General features: G+C 38.8%; 1 protein-coding gene across 1 annotated transcript; it reads right to left on the reverse strand.

The window, feature by feature from the left end:
- Window positions 1–2977: 2977 nt before the first annotated feature.
- LOC121995286 (proteasome subunit beta type-6-like) lies at window positions 2978–4193 on the reverse strand. The gene is made up of 7 exons (XM_042549065.1): window positions 4023–4193; window positions 3770–3825; window positions 3624–3696; window positions 3402–3513; window positions 3254–3327; window positions 3062–3140; window positions 2978–2982 (listed from the first exon to the last, which is right to left on the reverse strand). Exons 1-7 carry the CDS (start codon window positions 4191–4193, stop codon window positions 2978–2980), a joined length of 570 nt encoding a protein of 189 aa, XP_042404999.1.
- Between the last annotated feature and the right edge of the window lie 20252 nt (window positions 4194–24445).

The raw sequence follows: 24445 nt of genomic DNA on the forward strand, positions 1-24445 counted from the left end.
CCCATAGGATTCACCGCAACTTGCAAGGAGGCATATATCATATGGCCACTCGATAAGATTATTACTTAAAGTCTTTGGTCAAAGCATCACATATTAAGAATCTGAGACTCTTGTACACATGTCAAAGTCAAAACAGTTAAAGGCCTAGGACCACAGATCAGGCGTAGTTAGCCGAATAGGCCTTCAGATCAGGCAAAGTTGGTCGAATGGGCCTCCAATGCCGGTCGGACGTGATCGTCCAAACGACCATCTTTTGAAAACTTGCGACTAAGGTTAAGAGACAAACAATAAATTTCCCATCCTACTGTCCCTCCTAGTTGGATGTCATGACCAGTTGGACAAAAAGTAGACCTTCTACAACAAGAAATCTAAGTGAAGGATAGACCGATAACTTTGTTCAGTACGATCGAGCTAGGTCATAGATGCTGAACGACCTCCAGTCAGCCTACATATCTCATCGTACTCTTTTAGAAGTTTATGTCGCCGATAATAGAGTATGTCTAACGTGTAAATTGTACTTTGGAAACTTTTAGTCTATTGCATTAGAGATTTGCGTGTCCGCTTCGGGAAAGGTGTCAGGGATACTTTTTAACTTGTCTTTTCCTAGAACGCTTTGGAAAACCTGCATATGCTTTGAGATATGTGCACAGACGCTATAGTGACACAATAAAAGGGGATCTCTATCCACAGACGGAGGTATACAATATTTTACTATTCAACATGTTCACTATTATAGTTTTTCTACTATTCTTCTCTAAACTGAGGATTGACTTGAGCATTGGATAGTCAATGCCGAGACTCTTTCATGGCCCATCATTAATACTCTTGATTTTATAGGACAATGTGAAGTCTTTATCTAGTCAAATGTTGAGCTACGTTTTCAGCCTGTCATATTGTTCGCTTTCGGACTTGAGCAATGATGATTGAATTATTGAATTCAGTTTTAAGAAAAATAATTGAAGAATCCAGAAAATAAACCATATACATTTAATCAAAATAGTCTATAAAGTTTATTGTGAAATCCAAATAATTTATTATAAAATAGGAAAATCATTAATAATTGATAATGGGAATGATAAAATTATTAATGATATTAAGATTTTATTAATATCGATGAAATTTATCATTAAGCAGAGTATTAATGAATCAATAAAATTTCACACTTGACTAGATATGATCGGAGATAAATAGGAAAAAAACATGTAATGTAATTTTATTTTATTTTATAAGTAGCCCTAGACAATTAAGAAGTTTTGATTAAAAAAGTCACTTAAGTTAAATAAATCATTTGACTAATTAAGAATAAACCATATCCACACTATTCTACATATCAATTAGAATATTAAATATTTTTAATTAAGAAAATATGCATCACTTTTGATTAAAACATAACCATCAAAATATTAATTCAAACAAGATATTTTGATTGATAGCCTTTTAACTTTGTTTTTTAATACAAATAATTTTGCATTGCTTTCCTCAAAATAATTTTCACTTCAATTATATCATGCATGTAAAAAGGGGGAAACACCAACACTATGTGCATCCCTCTCTAGGGACAGCTGGTTGATGTTTAGACTGGTTATCTTGAAAGCAAATGGGAGTTTTCATATAATAAAATGATTTAGATGAGCAAAATATTGATTAGAAGTTCTAATAAAAATTACATCATTTACAGATTGGCCATCCTGGACGAGATAGGTATGTTACAGTAGCTGAGGGTGCATGTTTTGATCTCCCATGAAACAAACTACTGTAACATCCTAGGAGCATTTCCAGCAAAAGCATCACATGTAGGACCTGGAATCCCAGTTATCTCCATGCATGCCTTCCAAGTACTTTCGTTAAGCAAAGAGGATCAGGTTCTATACCATAATCAGTTAAAGGCCTATGTTCGAGAACATTATCATGCTCTTCCACAAACTCTGGATTGCCCTTTCTTAATATCATCCCGTAAATACTGCAACCGGGCAAGCTTAATTAAGCAATCCAGGACAAAATTAAATCAAGAGACAAGACTTCTATCGGTTTGATTTTCCCCATCTATATCTGGGACTGCAAATATATATTGTACCATTTTAAACATAAAAATATCATGTCTGCGATCATAATATCTAAAATATTCTATAATTCCTTCTAAATCTATAAATCCTGCATATATATCATCAGTATTCCAATTTTTCGATTCAGAGAACATTCATACAGTGTTGAAAAATATATATATATAAACTTGATAACGAAAATCATTAAGTTACTATTTGAAGAGAGATAGATTCATCAATAATATGTGTATGTGTTAACACGAAATATTGATAAGTGTTTCAATTTAAAGACAGCTCAATAGTGTTTCAATATTCAGTCTCAGTTATCTTAAACAAGGAGTTAATAATAGATCATCAAATGATAGATTTTAAATGTTGCTCTGCTCCAGACTGAAATTTTATGGCTTCAGATCGTCGCTGTCGTCGTCCGCCGTCGTCCGTCCGCCGTCCTCATCGCCGTCACCGCCGTCATCGCCGTCGTCTTCGTCGTCCGCCGTCGGCTGGCAGCCGTCGTCGCCGTCCTCCTCCTCGTCGCCGTCGTCGCTGTCATCGCCGTCGTCTTCGTCGTCCGCCGTCGGCTGGCAGCCGTCGTCACCGTCGTCGCCGTTATCGCCGTCGTCTTCGTCGTCCCCCGTCGGCTGGCGGCCGTCGTCGCCGTCGTCCTCCTCCTCCTCGTCGCCGTCGTCGCCGTCATCCTCCTCCTCGTCGCCTCCGTCGTCGTCCTCGTCGTCATCGTCGTCGTCGTCGTCATCGTCGTCGTCGTCCTCGTCCTCGTCCTCGTCCTCGTCGGGTGTATAGGAATTTTTTATGGCACCATCAGAGTTTATCTGCAACATCAAAGAAAAAAAATAACATACTTCAAGAAATGACAAGCAAAATTATTAAATTGGTCGGATGAATTATAATTGCGGACAATCAAAATTGAATGAGTATTTTTATTCTTTCAGAAAAATAAATATTTACAAAAAAATATGTAAACTTCTTTTTAATAGAAATTATGCACTCAACAATTAAAATACTCACGGTAACTGTGCGAACAAGTCCTCCACTCGCTTCATCTTTGGCGATAGCACGTGATACAACTTTAATTACAAATAGCTGCATGTTAAAAGAGACCATCTCTCAAATTATAATAATGCAAACAATATATGAAAGCAAATACTCATAATGCGAAAAACAGAAATTGCAGAAGTTGCCTTCACTTTTCATACCTCAGCTTCAACTTTCCCCATCCCTTCTCTCCATGTCATGTCAACAAAATCTCTAATGTGGCGTGAGCCGGATCCTACATAATACAGTACACATGTGATCATATACGAAATATAGACAAAAAATTAAGTTTTATGTTGTTATACCGACCCTCAATTGCAAAAGGCAGTTTCAAAATGGCCCCTCCCGGTGGTACTGCAAATATTTGGCCTCCTTCGTACTTATCCCATCCACCAACAATCACACCCATTTGTCTCATGTTCTACAAAAGTTCACGAGCAGAATCATATATGAGTGTTATTGTATATCCTAAAGTAAACGAATAAACAAATGGTAGAATGTACTTCACTAGGAATCATAATGTTTTGATACCTTATTTTTATAAGAAAATAATCTAACTAAATTAGCCGCATCCTTGACCTTTGCAGGTTGCCCAAATTGAATTCTGCAGCAGGAATAAACAAAAAACATGTTCTATGTTTTTACATATACGAAGTAAATATTATAGTTTAACTCACTCTTGTTGATCAAGCATGTTTCTAACATAATCTGAGAGAACCTCAGAAGCAGCAGCCTGTAAAAAAGCCAAAACTTGTTAAAAGGCTATATAAGAATCTCAGAAACTAAAGTAAAATAAATCAGAACCACGATCAAAGACATCACAGCTATTTGCGGTATAAAAAATAAAAAACGATTTGCCTCCCGAGAGAACCGGAAGATATATCGACTTAGAATCCTAGTGAACTTAAAAATAGATACAGAGATTCTTACCGGTCCTGAACGACAAATATAAATTTTATCCGTTAGCTGGATGATCTTGTTCGTCATCGAATCAATTGTGACACCCATTTCTAAAGTCACCCTGGAATCCGCACCAAGGACGACGCCGCCGTCGTAGGTAACGCCGACGATCGTAGTTCCATGGGGAGCATTGAGATCCATGACAACTTACTTGAGAGGAAATGAGAGGATGCGAGAATAAGGCTTCAGATCTGTGACTGCTCTTGTTTGTGACTGCATTTATAGGAAGAAGTCAAGCGAAACAGTAGAATAACTACCAATTTTTTTTCATAACATTGACCGTTTGACACGTAGATCACGTTTTGAAATAATATTCCATTTACGATTTTAAAATAAATTTATAAATAACTAAATAATCTAATTTCAAGGGTAATGTTTTCAGAAATTGTCCCACTTAAGCAACGGAGGAAAAAAAATACGTCTTCAAAACGATCATGCATTTAATGTGCTATGCAAAATTAGTAATACAAACGAATCCTGCATTAATGTGCTCTGAATCATTAATGAGTACAAAATCTTTACCGTGCAGATCGATCATATTTCGCACACCGCTACATACTGAGCGGTGCATCAGAAAGAAAGACACGTTTAACTGAATAATTAATACTATCTATATATGTTAAGTTCAATAACTCATCGCTGCTTAATTAATGTTGCCGCTGTCTAGACAACGACAGACTGTAGTTTAATTAATGCACCCTATTGGAAGAAAGATTTTCACCGTAGTCAACCTGCCGCTCCGCTAATTAATTAATACACTATCAGAATGTCTAATTAATTAATATTGATTCGAACATGCTCATCTTTATGCTTCGGCTAATCTCATTTTTTAATTACAAAATATCATATTTTATATGTATTTAATTAGTAATAACGAGGTAGAGATTGATTTTTTTAGATTAATGAAAAGCCAAATTTACTCACATTCATATATAATGTAATTAATGAGAATTGTACAGTGAGATAAGGTTGACATGCTTTCCTAGTGGTTAATATGCACTATCTATATTAATATTTATGATATGATGTGATATAATTAATTACATTAATTTGAATAATTTTACTTATCGTTCAATTATGATTTTTATTAGACCGACATCTTAAATATTAAGGTCTTATAAAATTACGGACCACTTACAACATCCCATGCATAAGTGTACGATGATAATATTTTTTTTAAACCTTAAGTGAAGCGGAAAAATCACGGCACTGTGCACGATTAATGAGTACAGGATATTTTTTTACTGGTTTAGAACTCTTTCAAATATGTTACGTATATATAAAAGAAATAAATAACATCTAAAACTTATTGATAATGTTTTCATTTGTTATATTAAATTGATTAAATACGTTTTCAGCCTGTTGATAGCGACATCTTTTTGAATTTTAAATCGTACGGGATAATTTAAGAACACACTGCTTTAGTTAATTCACACCCTCGAGAAAAGATCTTAATTAATGCTGACGGAGCTTTGAACCTGTCAATTTCTAGAGCTGTCATCTCGAAAGTCGGAATGCTACTCCAATTAATTAAATTAATTAATATTGCTTCAGAACATCCCTCACTTATACAATTAAGTCACACAACAATAAAAAGGGGAATGCCATTTGTTTTAATTATAAAAAAATATATTTTATATGTATTTAATTAGTAATTACGAGACTATTTTTCTTTTAAATTAATAGAATTAACGTACGATAAGCTAAACATACTCACATCACCCATTTAATTATTCCGACAATCTATTGAATATATGTAGCACATAGGTGAATTGTTCGCCTCGAGCGTGAGGGCAAGTCTGAGCGGGACGATGCGATGATTAAGATATGAGGTGTTATCACATAAGGTCTTGAGGTCAAAACTCGGTGTGACCAAGTATAATCTCCCCCATGTCTTGGCCATTTACACTAATGACTAGTAGTCACCCGTGATTTACCTCTTCCGTGTTGGCCTAAGAACGGGTTAGCGGGGGCGCTGGAGACGAGCGAATCGCCTTTTGCCACGTGAGGGCAAGTCTGAGCCATGTCACCAAAGACAATTATCATGGGTTTTTAATTTTTATGGATTACTAAATTTGACATGTATATATAATATATATTATATATAATTAAATTATTTTAATAAAAACTCTAAAAATATATTTTAATAGATTATTTTAACAAAATCTAAAAATATATTTTATTTTAATAAAGGTCTTAAAAAAATATATTTTCTAACAAAATCTAAAAAAATAAAAGAAAGAAAAATAATAAGGAAGGAAAATAATTCTTTTTTCTCTTTTCAATATTTTATTTCTTATACAATTTTTTTTCATTAATTTATTTACAGATGTTATAAGACTTTGAAGAGTAAAGTATAAATACTGAACACTAATTTTCTTCCTTCTTCTCTTTTGAATCTCTTCTAATTAAATCAGAAAACTTTAATCTTCAATTGAAATTAAATTTTAGTTTCATCAATATATAAACTTAATTACAACGTAGGTTATCTACTTATCTATAATTTTTTTGGTTGCCAATATTCATTATTGATTTTTTTTATTGTATTGGAGCTAATATTTTATGATTTTTCTTATCGATTTGAAAGAATTTAAATAAATTATCCTAATTTTAATCATCATAGAATAGATGATATTAATTGTTTCAAGCACAAATCATGCTTTATTGTTCTTGGACTATTATTTTCACTAGTTGTGTTTGTTTTATTGCTAGTTTTGTGTGTTTTATTTTTACACTTTAAATTTATAGTACAAATATATTTCTAAAGAAATAACAATCTTAGAGTCAGGAACAAAATTAAAAGTAAAAAAGTGAAACATATTAATAAAACTAACAAAGGTACGGTATTCTTTGTAAGTTTTTTAAAGCTAGTTCTTTAATTGAAGATTCAGTCGATGAATTACAAGAAGAAAGTCAAAAAGAACTAAATGATCATGCAACAAATAAGCAACAATCGAGTAATCAAGAAAAACTAAATGATCATGCAATTAATGAGCGGGAAGAGTTGAGAGAAAATAATAATCATAATCATGCACTGAATGGCCAAGAAGAATTGAGAAAAAATGATGATAATGATTTGAATGTAAATTACTTGACAATTTTATGTATCGAAAATAAGAGGTTAGAAAAACTTGATTTTGAAGACCTTATTGATGAGTTTGTTTCTCAAAATGCTAAAATATATAGATTTTTTTAATGATTATTTCATATTTATTTTTTTTATTGGTAGGTATTATACCTTTTGTTTTTTAGAAACTTAGGAAACATATTTTGTACGGTATTGTACTTTTTGAAGAATCTTGAAAAATATATTTGGTATAGAGTTTATCATATTTTAAATAAAATATATTGATTTTCAAGTTTTTCTATTAAATTATATTCAAATCGTATGTTAATAAAAAAAAAATCCTATAGAGGTCCCTTTTCTCTTCTCTTGAAAATTTTAGCTCATGAATATTCATTATTTGAATAGTTAAGTTTAATAGCAATTAGAAGAGGATATAAGAAGACATGATCCAAGGAAATTATTTATAGAGTAGTCTAGTTGATATTTTCATCTTGAACTAATACATGTGCTAATAGTTTGTCTGATAACGTTGTTATGTCTTTGGAGATTAGTTTTTAAAGAGGGCTTACCCTATCAATTTTTTCTGGGAGTACTCTAAAAGTGTTAACTGTGTTACTAAATAATTATTATATAAAAGATTAAGAAAGTCAAATTTTGTCCAATGAACAATATAATTTTAAATAATTGAATTTTAGCCACGACACCCTGAATTATGTAAAATTATACATAAGTGAATTAGAATAATATAACGAACATAAATTATAATTAATTATATAAACATAACAAATTATACCCCACTATCTTTGTTATATTTATTTCATTAACTTGAATGAAATATCAAATTATATTATCTTGATTTACCACATGAGTCAAAGAAAATATAATTAGATAGTTTTATTATAAAATTATAGTAAATACAATTGAATTAAACTTTAACCCATGATTTACATTTGTAAATATGACATTTTCTTTTCTTTTTAATAAGCATGTATTTAATTTACATAATCTTCAAATTTCTCTAATATGCATTGTGATATCCCCAAACTTAAGGGTGATAACTATAAAGTTGTCTGGAAGGAAAGGATTCTTCTCCATCTGAGGTGGTTGGATCATGACTTTGTCATAAAGAAAGACAAATCACTTGTTATTAATGAAATCAGTATTCCTAATGGGATTGTCCTTTATGAAAAATGGGCATTCTGGATTCGTCCCAGAATTTTTAAAAAAAAAATTTAGAATAGTTAAATATGGACCTAGAGACATCAGAATTTCATGAAACAAGTTTTTATGTGTTTGTATTATTCATCTAATCATAAAAATATCCTCATCCATAAATTTAACAAAATATTTTGAGTGTGGTGATTTTTTAACCTGAATTTGGTCAAATTCATTACAAAATCACCATATTTAATATATTAGGTGAAAATTATTTATGAGGGTATTATTATGATCAGGAGAATGATACGAATACATAAAAACTTTGTCACGCCCCAGAGGAGTCTCTGTCCGAATAAATTTCGGCAGCATCTCCCCTGTACGGCGGACAATCTGAAACTTTTCTACAAGCACTATATACCTCAGCCACATGCGGCTGGAATAATAATAATAAAAGAAAACAAACACCACGCAGTTAATATCAAATTCAGCCTCTGGCTGACACAACCACGCAGTTAAAAATAAAGCAGCCTACTCGGTTGTACCAAAATCAAAACACAAAACTGCTAGCCGGCTAGGCTTACACAACCAATAACAAATACAAAATACCACATAACAACATCAACACTCCCAAAAATAAAACCAGAGTACAAAGCTAAACAAACTGATACATAAAACAAACAAAACATACGTGAAACCGATAAGTCTTCTGATGTGACGTGGGGACCAGCAGACAGGATGCTCCAAGCGACACCATAAATATCCTGGTACCTGAAAAAGATAGTGTCAACGGGGGTGAGTTCAACAACTCAGCGAATACCAATGGACATGAGTAGTAAGATATATCTAACAGCAACAAACATGGAATACATCTTCCTAATCATATATAGGGAATATGCAAAACTGAAAGGTAACTGAGGAAGCTGTACTCACCAGGAACTCCTATCCAGACAAAAGGGTCGTCAAACCGAAAGTGTCAATAATCCTGTATGCAGGTCAAAAGTATGCATCCAACCAAAATGCAGCAACCAAATGCAGCAAACACAATCATAAGAATATAAATGCATCAATGCATATGATGCTAATTATGCGTCCTGGTCACCGCCAGTCGATCATCTCACACTCAAATGGTGAGACCGAGTTGGGTAGTGACAACCGTGCACTCTGTCTCATTGCTCCCGATGAGTGACCGAGTGGACGGGATCTTGTCGAGTACTCCTGTCCCGTGACCCCAAATCATAAATGGGGAGCTCAATGCTCTCAACCCGGTACACGATGACGGGAGGTATCTCTGCCGGCTACCCTGAGTCACCGACCAACGGAACCAAACAGAGTCCACCGTCTGCCATTACGCTACACTAAATGCCGAGCCAAACAGAAGCGGAATCGTCGCGGCTACCACGCTGAGTCCTCGGACCAACAGCAGAACCGCCACACACCTGCCTGATATACTACTAATCCATGAGTGGTGATGTGTGCAGTATATGTAACTGGCGATGCGCTCAACCATAGTGGAGCTAACAATCGCGCAGCATGCAATCATGATGCATGACACTAAGCATAGCAATAAAACTGATCAGCATAACCATATCCATATATGTATAATATGGGTACCACAGTATCAGTGAGTCAAATCCACGAATCTAGGGTATACAGATCCTCTATGGTAAAACAACCTAGATCCTAAACATATCCTCCTTCTATAATATATGTATCAACAATATACACAGATCAAAGAATCAGAGTCTAGGTGCACGAATCATATATGATATACAAATAGAGGTACACTAGTCAGGTATGGTATAAAAACCTAGGTATCGGATAATCTAGATACACCTGCCAGAAATAAAATCCAGAACCTAGTCCCAACCTCAGTAGAGCATGGTATGTCACTTACTCTAGGAACTAAGGTACTCATGGTAATAAAGTACTCATGGCAATAAGATACTCATGGTAACAAATCACGAGATATAAGCACGGATACATCACAAGCGACAAACCTAACATGCTATGGATATCAAACAATGACATACCAAAGGCAAACATGTTCATTGCTTGTAGTTATAAAATACTATGCATATCCAAATGACAATATCATAAAAGATAAGTCAAGAGGTACCCGCCTTTAACTGTAGATCATGTCCAGAAATCCTACGTTGAGACGCTCGTCCAAAACAAAATCCTGCGATCACATATGGTATGATATTACTAGTCAAGTAAGTACTAGTTAACTAAATTCATCATAAACCAAATAGCTAACTTATCCCAATCTGAATCAGAATCTATATATTAATTCCATTTCAATTATCAACCCCATATCTGGTAGTTTACCAATCTCATTAATCTTGTTAGGTTTAACTCAATCCATAACCTCTTATTATTCCACAGCATCTAGTTAACAACTACACCTTTCCAATTTGAATCTACATTCATGTATAAATCAACAACTTACCCAAATCAATGCATTCCATTGCCATCTCATAGCCGGAGAGAGTTGCTGTTGTGAATGTCCAAACCAAATATCCTACATTACAATCATCACAGTAACATCTTAACATTTGATCTAATTCCACCATAAATCCATATCCCTACATTAACAACAATCTTAGATGAATCATAGCTAGAGCACAGTAACAACAAGGATAGGACCACAGTGAAGAACCAACTAGAGCACTGACCTTGGCCCTTGGTTGAAACCCAACTCGTGTAGAGGTGGCACCTCGAATCGGGATGACCAGCACTCGTCGGCAGTGGACCGAGAGCTAGGGTAGAGCGAAATTCTGGCCTAGACAAAGGAGAGAAAATCCATCAATGGCAACAAGCATATCACAGTGAGGATGCGCAAGAAAGGGAAAATCTAGGGCACGGGAGGAAATCGACAACCCTACCTCAACCGGCGGTGACTCAACCGGAGCAGGCGGCGGTGGAGACGACTAGGACCCCAATGCTAGGCAGAGGGGAGGTGGCGCCCAGCGACAAGGTGGCGATCGACGCCGGGTCGGGGAGAAGAGGAGCGTCGGCGTTGAAGAGGAGTGAGGGGGAAGGAGATCTGCCCAATTTTTCCTGCTTTTGCCGAGGCTTTGTTCGCGTGGGAGAGGAAGTGTGAAGCGGCGCCGGTTGGGGGAGATGATCGGAGGTGGGGGAAGAAGTAAGGGGTCGGCACAAAGAGGGAAAAGGATCGAGTGGAGAAGGAAGTTAGGGCACGGCATGGTTTCGGGTTCGGCAGCGGCAAAGAGAACGAAATGACGATAAATGAGGAAAAGGAAAAAGAAATAGAAAAAAAAGAAAAAGAAAAATAATTTCCAACTTTTCCTCGCTTAAATGGGTAGCCTAAACAGGCTTTTCCGGACCCCATTTTATCCCCGTAAATTCGTCCATACGAGCTCTGAAAAATTCCCGAAAAATTTCCAAAAATTCTGAAAAATTCCCTTATTAATATTCGCCTATTTTCGGTATTTTACATTCTCCCCCACTAATAAAAATTTGGTCCCCAAATTTCATTATCTACCATCAGCAAGTACTTACAACAGATATAGAGTATAAATGCTGAACGGTAAATAAATCACAAACCTCAAGTGAAAAGATGGGGATATCGAGCTCGGATCGTATCCTCGAGCTCCCAAGTAGCCTCCTCGTCTGAATGATGCTGTCATCCGACTTTAACCAGCCGAATAGTCTTGTTCCGCAACTGACGCTCTTTCCGGTCGAGAATCCGTACCGGAACCTCCTCATAAGTAATGACAGGCTAAAAAGGAACTGAGATATCTGTCAGCACATGTGTCGAGTCGGATATATACCTCATCAACATAGACACATAGAATACGTCGTGAACGCCCGCCAAAGCTGGTGGTAGCGCTAAACGATAAGCTACCGCTCCAACTCTTTCCAAGATCTGGAAAGGTTCATTGTATCGCAGGCTAGCTTACCTCGGAGGCCAATCCCTTCACCCCTTTCGTGGGTGAAACTCACAGAAATGCATGGTCGCAAATGGAGAACTCTAAAAGTCTCCGACTCCGGTCAGCATAACTCTTCTGGCAAACTCTACCAATGACAAATAGTCCTCCCAACTGTTTCCAAAATCCAATACACACGATCTCAGCAAATCCTCTAGAGTCTAAATGGTCCGCTGCGACTATCCATCTTTCTGAGGATGGAAAAACTGTACTGAAACAGAGCTGCGTGCCCAAGGTCTGCTGCAGCCTCTGTCAAAACCGAGACGTGAATCGGGGTCTCTATCCGAAATAATAATCAACGGAACACCACGTGATCGGATGATCTCCCGGCAAAACAGATCTACCAATCGATCCAGGAAATCTGTCCTCCGATTAGCTACAACTTGCGCGGATTTGGGTAATTGATCAAAGATTACCCAAATCGCATCATGGTCTCATAATGTCCTCGGCAAACTCACCACAAAGTCCATAGTAATATATTCCGATTTCCACTCAGGAATAGGAATCGCTGAAATAAGCCGACAGATCTCTAATGCTCGGCCTTCACTTGTTGACAGACGAGATATCTAGCTACAAAATCCGCGATGTCTTCCTTCGTGTCGTTCCACCAATAGAAACACCTCAAATCTTGGTACACACGGGTACCGCATGGGTGGACAGCAAATCATGAGCGATGAGCCTCCGGAAGTAACTCTTATAAGACCGGATGAGACTGAGGTACGCATAATCTACCTCGGAAGTATATAATACCCTCCTCGTCTCGTGTGAACTCGGTCTGCTACCCGGAAGCTATCTGGCTGCAAATAACCCGCAAATACAGCCTAGGGCTCTCGGATCCTCGTACTGATCGATGACTGAGCAACCATGGTAACCAGTCTGTGACCACAACTCGGTGGCAAGCCAAAGTCACTCTAGACTTCCGGCTAAGTGCGTCGACAACCACATTAGCTTTTCCTAGGTGATAGTTAATGGTATAATCAAAATCCTTCAGGAACTCCATCCATCTCCTCTGTCGGAGATTAGGTTCCTTCTAAGTAAAACAGATATTTGAGACTCTTATGATCAGTGAGAATCTCAAATGTAACGTCATATAAATAATGTCGCCAAATCTTCATGGCAAAAATAATGGCGACTAGCTCCAGATCATGTACAGGGTAGTTCTTCTCATGCTTCTTCAACCGACGAGAAACATAGAAGACTACTCTATCATGCTGCATCAAAACAGCGTCCAAACCCGGTAGAAATGCATCGGTATAGAGCACAAATTCGTCCTCTCCAGAAGGTAAAACCAAAAATCGGAGCCGACACTAAACTCCGCTTCAGCTCCTATGCAAACCTCAGTCCAAGTGAACTTCACGCCTTTCCTGATCAGGCGTGTAAGTAGCATAGCAATCCGTGAGAAACCCTCAACGTATTTCCGGAAATATCGAGCCAAACAAAAGAAGTTGCGAGCCTCCTATATCGACTCCGTCTACTCTCAACGGTAACAACCTCGATCTCCTGTGGAATCACGGTATACTCCTACTGGTGACCGTGTGTCCTAATCATCATCACATAAGACAATCCAAATAAGCACTACTGATCATCACAGATAGATGTTCCCGTCGAAACATCTCTAGATCTAAGCAAAGGTGGTGTACGTGACTCACCGCGGATCCGAAATAGATCACAACATCGTCAACAAAGACATTGGAAACTGATCCAAACATTCTAGGAATACCCAAATCATCGAGTCCATGATAACATCTAGGGCACCGCAAGCACTAATGGTAAAACCAAGACACATAATGTCCGTATCACAAACATTCCTAACCATAAGATCCTCAACAATAAATAGTTCTGATCACTAACGATATAAATCACCAAAGAATATATCCTCCAGTGTGAGAGCAACGCTCCATCACACGAAATACCATATATGTAGGAGCAACGCTCTACTACAAGAAATCCTCCATATATGGGAGCAACGCTCCACCACAAATAATCCAAAATATATATCTACAATAAACATGGTAGCAATGCTCCGCTACAAGCAATCCGCAATATATATGGAACGCTCCACCACAAAACAATCCCTAAATATGTGGGATCCAGACTATGTGAGAGCTACGCTCTACCACAATAATACATAAGTGTCCAAAGCACCTAACTATCTAGCTAGAGACTGCACGAGATCTCTCTACCACAGATCACTGTGGGTAGCCTAGGGTATAACCACCCAGTAAGCAAATCAAATCCATAGTCAACTCTATCATCCCTCCTAGTGGGTCGTGTTAGGACCAAAAGTAGCTAGGGGGGGTGAATAACTCGTCGCGTTCGCTCGGTGCTTGGTGTTGCTTGGCGTTGATTGTTTCTTCAAGAATATGCAGCGGAAAATACAGAAACAAATACACTCACGCTAACACTAGGATTTTACTTGATATCCACCTCCAAAGGAGGTGACTAATCCAAGGATCCACACCACGCACGCACCCTCCACTATGAAACACTCCTTTTCGGTAACTACCGAGGGCAGAGAAGCCCTACAAGACTCTCGGTACAAGAAGAAGGAAAGGGAAACAAAATACAAACACAAAGCTTACAATGAATGCAGAAAACCCTAACCCTAACTTCTCTTCTTGCCTTTGATCCGCCTCTTGACTCGGAGAGCTTCCAAGAACCTTCAAGAACTGGCGATCACGAGCTTTGAGAGTGCTGTGGAGGAGCTGGCGAAGATCTGAGATGAAACCGTGAAGAGATGCTGAAGGAAATGAACGCCTGCGGCCTTTATCGACGCCAACGGTCGGATCCCGATCGATTCGAATGTTCCCAATCGATCGGGGAGGCTTTGGATCGATCCACGGATCGATCCGGGCCTCGTGCTCGAAAAGCGCTGGATCGATCCACGGATCGATCCAGCTTATCGGCCAAAGCCCCAATCGATCCATCGATCGATTGAACATCTGATCGATCCACGGATCGATCCGCAGGCTCTCTGCTCGCTAGAAGCTCGGATCGATCCACGATCGATCCAGCTCTGGATCGATCCACCGATCGATCCAACACTTGGTTTTGCCCAAAACCAAGTTCCAAGCCTCTCAAACCAACATCCGGTCAACCTTGACCTGTTGGTACATCATGCCTAGCATCTGGTCACTCCTTTGACCTGCTAGGACTTCCCACCAAGTGTCTGGTCAATCCCTTTGACCCACTTAGACTTTTCTGTTCATGCCAAGTATCTGGTCACTCCCTTGACCTACTTGGACTTCCATCAGATGTCTGGTCAATCCCTTTGACCTATCTGTATTTCCTCGTGCCAAGTATCCAGTCAATCCTTTGACCTACTTGGACTTCCCAACACCAGATGTCCGATCATCCTTGATCCATCTGGATTTTCCCTTGCCTGGCTTCACTCACCAGGACTTTCACCTAGCTTCACTCACTAGGATTTTCACCTGGTTTCACTCACCAGGACTTTCACCTAGTTTCACTCACCAGGACTTTCACCTGGTTTCACTCACTAGGATTTTCACCTGGTTTCACTCACCAGGACTTTCACCTAGTTTCACTCACTAGGATTTTCACCTGGTTTCACTCACCAGGACTTTCACCTAGTTTCACTCACTAGGATTTTCCTTCTGCCTGGCTTCACTCACTAGGACTTTCACCTAGTTTCACTCACTAGGATTTTCCTTCTGCCTGGCTTCATTCACCAGGACTTTCCTTCTGCCTGGCTTCACTCACCAGGACTTTCATACTGCCTAGCTTCACTCACTAGGTCTTTCATTTTGCCTAACATCCCAGTTAGGACTTCCCAGTCAAGTATCCGGTCAACCTTGACCTACTTGACTCTTCTTCAATCAATATCTTATTGTCAAACATCTAAACCCAAACCAAGACTCAGCTTAGTTACCCAGGTCAACCTTGACCTGAGGGATATTGCACCAACAATCTCCCCCTTTTTGATGTTTGACAATACCACAATAACACTTACAATCCCATATGTAAGTTAGGCTAATCCCATAGCCTCCTTCTTCATGCCACTAGGTAATGAAAGCATAAATTAAGCTCTTCATTCTCCCCCTAAGAGGGCAAACTCCCTCTAGGTAATGAAAGCCTAACTTACTCCCTTTCATGAGTCCTTTCATTCTCCCCCTATGACCTTCCCATAGGTAATGAAGGCCTAAGCTTAACCATACATTCTCCCCCTATTGGCACACATCAACCCATCGTTGGACACACATCAACCTATGCTCCAATTCTGGGCACACTTCAACAAATCCATTTGTTGAAGACTCTCCCCCTGAAGAGTTGCTCATCGTGATCACAACTTCACTCATTGTGATCACCCGATAATGAGATCCCATACCCGTCATTATCACCTTAACTTCTCCCTCAATGTTGACAAATACCCAACCTTGAGCATTTTCAACCACTTGAGTGTCCATTTGAAATAATGAGGATATCCACTCCCCATTTCTCCCCATTTCAAGTTTAAATGTTCAACCTTGAGCAAGTTCACAACAGAAGGTTAACCACCTTCCAAGGTTCATGAAAAGTAATTTTTCATGTCTTTAAAGAGTCCCTCCCCCTAAAGACATGGTGGTGACTTCTGTCATTGCACCAACAATGACTTGGAATCCCTAAAACCTTTAGGAAACCCAAATTTAGAAGTTTTGAGGTTCAAATATTCAAAATTTGAAACACACCTCAACCTAAACTTCAACTTAGCCTTCCTTAACCAATCCATCCTTGTTTTCACATGAAAACACCCTTTGTATGTATACAAATGTATTTTAGGGGTTTGGAATGGTTACCTAGACTCAAAGAGGTTCAAAGATGCTGAAATCAAACCTTCCCAGCCAAAATCAGCAACTTGGATCGATTGGAGTTGGGTTCCAATCGATTGACCCTTTCTGAATCGATCCACTGATCGATTCAGACTACCTGGATCGATCGGCTGATCGATCCAGCGAGCTTCTGCTCGCGGGAGTCTTGCCTTCTGAATCGATCCACGGATCGATTCGGGCACTCCAATCGATCCATGGATCGATCGGAGCTCTGATAGTTGCTGAAATTCCATTTCAGTCAACTTCAGAAACCCCTAGAAAATTCTACAAAAATCCAAAAATCATGAAATTTCGTGCAGACATTATTTAAGGCATACTTAATCATGGAAAAATAGCTTTCTATGAAAATACATCATATTTTCAAAGATTGACACAAACTTGAAAACTTGCAAAAACTTTAGTGTTTCTCTTCAAGTTTGTGTCTAACTATTCAATGGTGATTACTATCAAAAGATAACATTCACCAAGGTTTTCCAAAAACATTTTAAAAACATTTTCAAAACCAATATCCCATCATGTTCCTTGGGCATAATGCACATGACTTGTACATTAGCTTTCCCAATGATGGGAAAACACATAACTATGTGTTTTGATGAACCTAAAACTCAAAAGAATGCACTAAATCAACATCTTGAGTTTTGTTCATCTTCCTAACATCTCACTTGTATCTAATGTGCACTAATCACATACAAGTCACCTTATAGTCTTTGTGAGATGTAGATTTTGGTTTTTGCCCTAATCTAGGGATCATGCATATCTATCTAGGTATTCTAGAGATATTAGACATCCACCTAGGATGTCACTTGTCAATAAGTGTCGTTAAATGTCATTCGTCCTTAATTACAAGGAATTAAACTTAATGCATGATTATGTTATGACATACATCAAAAGAAAATAATTTTCAAAAGAAAATATCCTATTACTACATGATGTATGAATGTCATGACATGGTATTTTTGGATTTTTCATACTAAAACAATGAATTCAAAAATAGACATGATGTCATGGCATATGATGGGCAAACAATCATGGCAAGATTTAGCATAAATAAAATATACCTAGATTAACTATCTAAGTATCCTTAAAGTCTTAGCTAAACTTACAACTTAAACCTAGATTGCCCTAAAGTGCTTCAAGAGAATGCCAAAACCTAAATTGGCATTTCTAATTTCCTTGATTTAATGTATGTTAATTGAAAATAAACATGTCCTCAAATGTTGGCATATTCCATTTTTCCTCAAGAGTGATTACATAAATCAAGGCCCGGATTGCCTTAAATTTCCAAGAGAATACCAAAATCCCAACTTGATATTTCTCAAGGTTTTCCAAATTTGTGTCATTTAAGATAAAATCAATTTTTCCACCATTAGGCACATTTTACTCTTTCAAGGAGAAAAAAAATAATTCCATTTCATTTTCAAAGGTTAACAAAAACCTTGAAAATGCCCCTTGAGTGTCAATTTCCTCAAAGTTGGGTTAACTACCCTTCTAATCGGAGTTGACACTCTCTAACCCATCTATGGGGTAGAGAAGATGCTCCTAGGAACCCAACACCTATTGGTGCTCCTTGGATGCTCTAGGTATTCACTAGGGATAACTTCCCTAGATACCTTCCTAGTGACCTTGTTTGGCTTCTTGGAAGCCTTGGTCACACTTTCTAGGTCAACTCTAGGGATAGCCTCTCTTGTGACCTTGTTTGTAACTTTCTTAGACTTCTTAGAAGCCTTAGTCACATTTATTGCAAAAATACTCTTAGGGATGACTTTCTTAGTATTTTTGGCTTGACCACTAGACCTAGGGTTTGTTCCATAACTATATGGAACTCTATGGTAAGAGGGCACATCCTTCTTAGCCTTTGGCTTGTATCCCAAACCTCCATGGCCATTGGATGGCTTTTGTACCCCTAAACCTAGGTTATGCTCATTTTGCCCTAATAGGATATTTTCCATCCTTTTTAGGGTCTTTTCAATTTTATCAAGTCTTGACCTCAAGACTTGATTTTTCATCACTAAGTCCTTAGTTTTTGGTTTTCCATTAAGTTCATGAGCATTTTTGTTTCTAGGCTTGTAGCTGCAATCCTTAGAGTTTTTACCTAGACTTTTACCTACATTCCTAGTCTTAGGTGTAGTAGTTTTAGCATGAAAAGCTATATGTTTTTCTTTAACGCTATCATGCTTTCTATTTTCATGGTAAATAGCATTAAAATGATAGAAATTTGACCTAGCATGCTTTTTACCATTTTGTAAGGGAATAGGCTCAATGAAAGTTACCTTCCTTTTTACCTTAGAGGCTCCCCCTTGACTAGTGCCTCCTTGAGCCGTGACCACCTTCTTCCCCTTGGGGCATTGACTTCGGTAATGCCCCTTTTGATTGCAAGAGAAGCATATGATATGCTCCTTGCTCTTCTTCGTTCCGGGGATGGTCTCCTTGGGCTTCACCTTGCCCTTTTGTGCCACTTGGCCCTTCTTCTTGGTCAATTTAGGGCACTTGCTCTTGTAGTGCCCATGTTCCCTACACTCAAAACATATTATATGATTTTTATTATTAATTGAAATATTCATACCTTTGCTTGTAGGGGTGGCATCTTTTTCTTTGGATCCAGAGGTAGAAACTTCCTTTTGATAGAACCTTGATTCTCCTCCATTTAATTTTTCTTGACTTGTGGAGGTAGAAGCTTCTTCCTCCTCTTCTTCTCTTGACCCGGATGTAGAAGCTTCTCCTTCTTCTTGATCCGGTGTCACCAAGGATTGCTCCCCCTCAATCCTAGAGGTGGAGGCTTCATCATCTTGAATATGAAACAAGGAGTATGCTCCCTCCTTGTTCCCTTCGTTGCATTCCCTTGAGGATGAAGCATCATCTTGGATTTCTTCTTTGGAGGTTGAGCATCTCTCAACCTCGGAATCCTCCTTTTGGTCTTGCTCCAAAGAGTCACCCTCTTTGGATTCTTCATGATCTTGTACAGTGGAGGGGATCTCTTCATGAAGCTTGGCCAATTTGCTCTAAAGCTCCTTGGCATCTTCGAATTCTCCAACTCGAGCCAAGATGTGGCTAGGCAATAAGTTGACCAGAAGCTTGGTCACTTTGTCATTTGCCTCGCCCCTTTGAATTTGCTCTGAGCTCCATCTACTTTTCTTTAGAAGCTTGCCCTTGGAGTTCGTTGGAGCTTTGAAGCCTTCCATTAGAGCAAACCATTGCTCTATCTCCATCATAAGAAGTTTTCGATTCTTGATCTCCAAGAATCGAAGCTTGCCGATGTGTATGGTGGAGCCACCCTTGTGTCAAATCCAAGTCCATCTTGGAATTGCATCTTGAAGTTGAGCTTGATAAAGTCTTGAACTTGAAGAATTTGCTTCAACTTCTTCACCCTCTAGCTTTTCTTGTTATGCTTGACCCTTCCGGCGATGATTCCGGTGAAGAGCAACCTTGCTCTGATACCACTTGTTAGGACCAAAAGTAGCTAGAGGGGGGGGGTGAATAGCTCGTCGCGTTCGCTCGGTGTTTGGTGTTGCTTGGCGTTGATTGTTTCTTCAAGAATATGCAGCGGAAAATACAGAAACAAATACACCCACGCTAACACTAGGATTTTACTTGGTATCCACCTCCAAAGGAGGTGACTAATCCAAGGATCCACACCACGCACGCACCCTCCACTATGAAACACTCCTTTTCGGTAACTACCGAGGGCGGAGAAGCCCTACAAGACTCTCGGTACAAGAAGAAGGAAAGGGAAACAAAATACAAGCACAAAGCTTACAATGAATGCAGAAAACCCTAACCCTAGCTTCTCTTCTTGCCTTTGATCCGCCTCTTGACTCGGAGAGCTTCCAAGAACCTTCAAGAACTGGCGATCACGAGCTTTGAGAGTGCTGTGGAGGAGCTGGCGAAGATCTGAGATGAAACAGTGAAGAGATGCCGAAGGAAATGAACGCCTGCGGCCTTTATCGACGCCAACGGTCGGATCCCGATCGATTCGAATGTTCCCAATCGATCGGGGAGGCTTTGGATCGATCCACGGATCGATCCAGAGCGCCTCTGTGCTCTGGAAAAGCGCCTGGATCGATCCACGGATCGATCCAGCGCTTATCGCGCGAAGCAGCCGCGTCCCAATCGATCCACTGATCGATTGGAACATCTGGATCGATCCACGGATCGATCCAGAGGCTCTCTGTTCGCTTAGGAGAAGCCTGGATCGATCCACTGATCGATCCAGCTCCTGGATCGATCCACTGATCGATCCAGCTCCTGGATCGATCCACTGATCGATCCAACACTTGGTTTTTGCCCAAAACCAAGTTCCAAGCCTCTCAAACCAACATCCGGTCAACCTTGACCTGTTGGTACATCATGCCTAGCATCTGGTCACTCCTTTGACCTGCTAGGACTTCCCACCAAGTGTCTGGTCAATCCCTTTGACCCACTTAGACTTTTCTATTCATGCCAAGTATCTGGTCACTCCCTTGACCTACTTGGACTTCCATCAGATTTCCTCGTGCCAAGTATCCAGTCAATCCTTTGACCTACTTGGACTTCCCAACACCAGATGTCCGATCATCCTTGATCCATCTGGATTTTCCCTTGCCTGGCTTCACTCACCAGGACTTTCACCTAGCTTCACTCACTAGGATTTTCACCTGGTTTCACTCACCAGGACTTTCACCTAGTTTCACTCACTAGGATTTTCACCTGGTTTCACTCACCAGGACTTTCACCTAGTTTCACTCACTAGGATTTTCCTTCTGCCTGGCTTCACTCACCAGGACTTTCACCTAGTTTCACTCACTAGGATTTTCCTTCTGCCTGGCTTCACTCACCAGGACTTTCCTTCTGCCTGGCTTCACTCACCAGGACTTTCATACCGCCTAGCTTCACTCACTAGGTCTTTCATTTTGCCTAACATCCCAGTTAGGACTTCCCAGTCAAGTATCCGGTCAACCTTGACCTACTTGACTCTTCTTCAATCAATATCTTATTGTCAAACATCTAAACCCAAACCAAGACTCAGCTTGGTTACCCAGGTCAACCTTGACCTGAGGGATATTGCACCAACAGGTCGGTCACCCACTAATGGGAGAATTAGTTGATAGGGTAAAACAACCAATATCATAATGTAGACATTTAATATTCTACATTTAACATAGGTAGAATCATCATGATGCTACCAACCATACACCTGACACACATGCACATACAACATATGTATGATCGACATAATCCTCCAATTGGTACACACCAAAAATACCCACATCGTAGGTATAAATCACCGTGATACCTCCAACAATGTATACCGAACCCGTGTGCATATATCATCGTAGGTAAAATCAACAATACCCCTCAAACAACACTCACATGACAAATATACACATATGCCAAGAGTATAATCAACATATACTTCCAATAAGGCATACTAAAACTCAGGTGCATTCACAAATCACACATAATCAACAAGATACCACACCAAACACATATGTACATATCACAACACAGATTTAAATCAATAAGATACCTCCAATATGTCAATCAGACACGTACAGCTAACTAAGAAGCTATAATCCACAAGGAACATACAACAACCATATCTAGATGTGAATACTCACACTTCCTGCAAATGAACTAACCATCAGAGACCTCCTACAACTCATTACAATCATATGTACACGAAACAAAGCTAGGGATAATCAACATATTTGACCCAATCAACCTGACATTCTGAAACGGTAGGGTCACCTTCTAAGTTATCCCACTAGGTACATACAGTCAAAAATTAAAGTCCACATGGAATAGGATACATCGATCCTCTATAGACGAACCCAAATCGACAATGATATACTGTCCACTCAATCTTTTCCACGTCAGTACAAAACATGTACTCAAATGTGCTCTAAATATCCAACTAAGCACGAATAACCCAAGATTCAAACATCTAAAAAATAAAGTAGGTCAATCCCCTACTGATCGGATCAACAAAACTAATCGGTCATCGACTAACTAATCAAGAACAAATAAAGCCTCTACAAGCGTCTAAGGTAAATCAACCCACGACTACCCCAAGTCAATATGTGTAAATCAGTTTTCTATTGACCGATCTAACCAGAATACAATAATCATCTACCGACGAAAACTAACTAAAGTATATCGGTATTCTACTGACTAGTCAACATGAATATGAAGGTACTATCTACTACACACTAATAATAACAAAGACTGGTATGTGCCTCCATCTCCTAATCAATTAGTAGTAACAGAAGCTAATACTACTAATGGTATGATATGAAAAAATCAGCAGAGACTATATTCCTTAATCTCTATTAAGGTCAATCAAGATCAGTGGCTATCCCATCACATATAATATGTGCTACAACAACCAGACAAATACTAATAAAGAATGCTAATATAGGGCATATACTAACAGAAAGGTAGGATAACAGTATATACCAACATACCTCCTATATCTTGGAGATGTCCTGCTGCTGCCAAGTCCCAAAACCCGAAAAGTCACATCGAGAAGATCAAAACACGAAATCCGAAATACAGGGAAAATAAGACTCGTAAGTCGATCTCTGATACCAAATAAATTGATATCAGATAAATCTCAAAAATTCAGAACACATAGCAAGTATCGTATAACTTGGCTCTGATACCACTAAATTGTCACACCCCAGAGGAGTCTCTGTCTGAATAAATTTCGGCAGCATCTCCCCTGTACGGCGGACAATCTGAAACTTTTCTACAAGCACTATATACCTCAGCCACATGCGGCTGGAATAATAATAATAAAAGAAAACAAACACCACGCAGTTAATATCAAATTCAGCCTCTGGCTGACACAACCACGCAGTTAAAAATAAAGCAGCCTACTCGACACAAAACTGCTAGCCGGCTAGGCTTACACAACCAATAACAAATACAAAATACCACATAACAACATCAACACTCCCAAAAATAAAACCAGAGTACAAAGCTAAACAAACTGATACATAAAACAAACAAAACATACGTGAAACCGATAAGTCTTCTGATGTAACGTGGGGACCAGCAGACAGGATTCTCCAAGCGACACCATAAATAACCTGGTACCCGAAAAAGATAGTGTCAACGGGGGTGAGTTCAACAACTCAGCGAATATCAATGGACATGAGTAGTAAGATATATCTAATAGCAACAAACATGGAATACAGCTTCCTAATCATATATAGGGAATATGCAAAACTGAAAGGTAACTGAGGAAGCTGTACTCACCAGGAACTCCGATCCAGACAAAAGGGTCGTCAAACCGAAAGTGTCAATAATCTTGTATGCAGGTCAAAAGTATGCATCCAACCAAAATGCAGCAACCAAATGCAGCAAACACAATCATAAGAATATAAATGCATCAATGTATATGATGCTAAT

This window comes from Zingiber officinale, chromosome 6A (assembly GCF_018446385.1).
Source record: "Zingiber officinale cultivar Zhangliang chromosome 6A, Zo_v1.1, whole genome shotgun sequence".
In the NCBI taxonomy this organism is placed as follows: domain Eukaryota; kingdom Viridiplantae; phylum Streptophyta; class Magnoliopsida; order Zingiberales; family Zingiberaceae; genus Zingiber; species Zingiber officinale.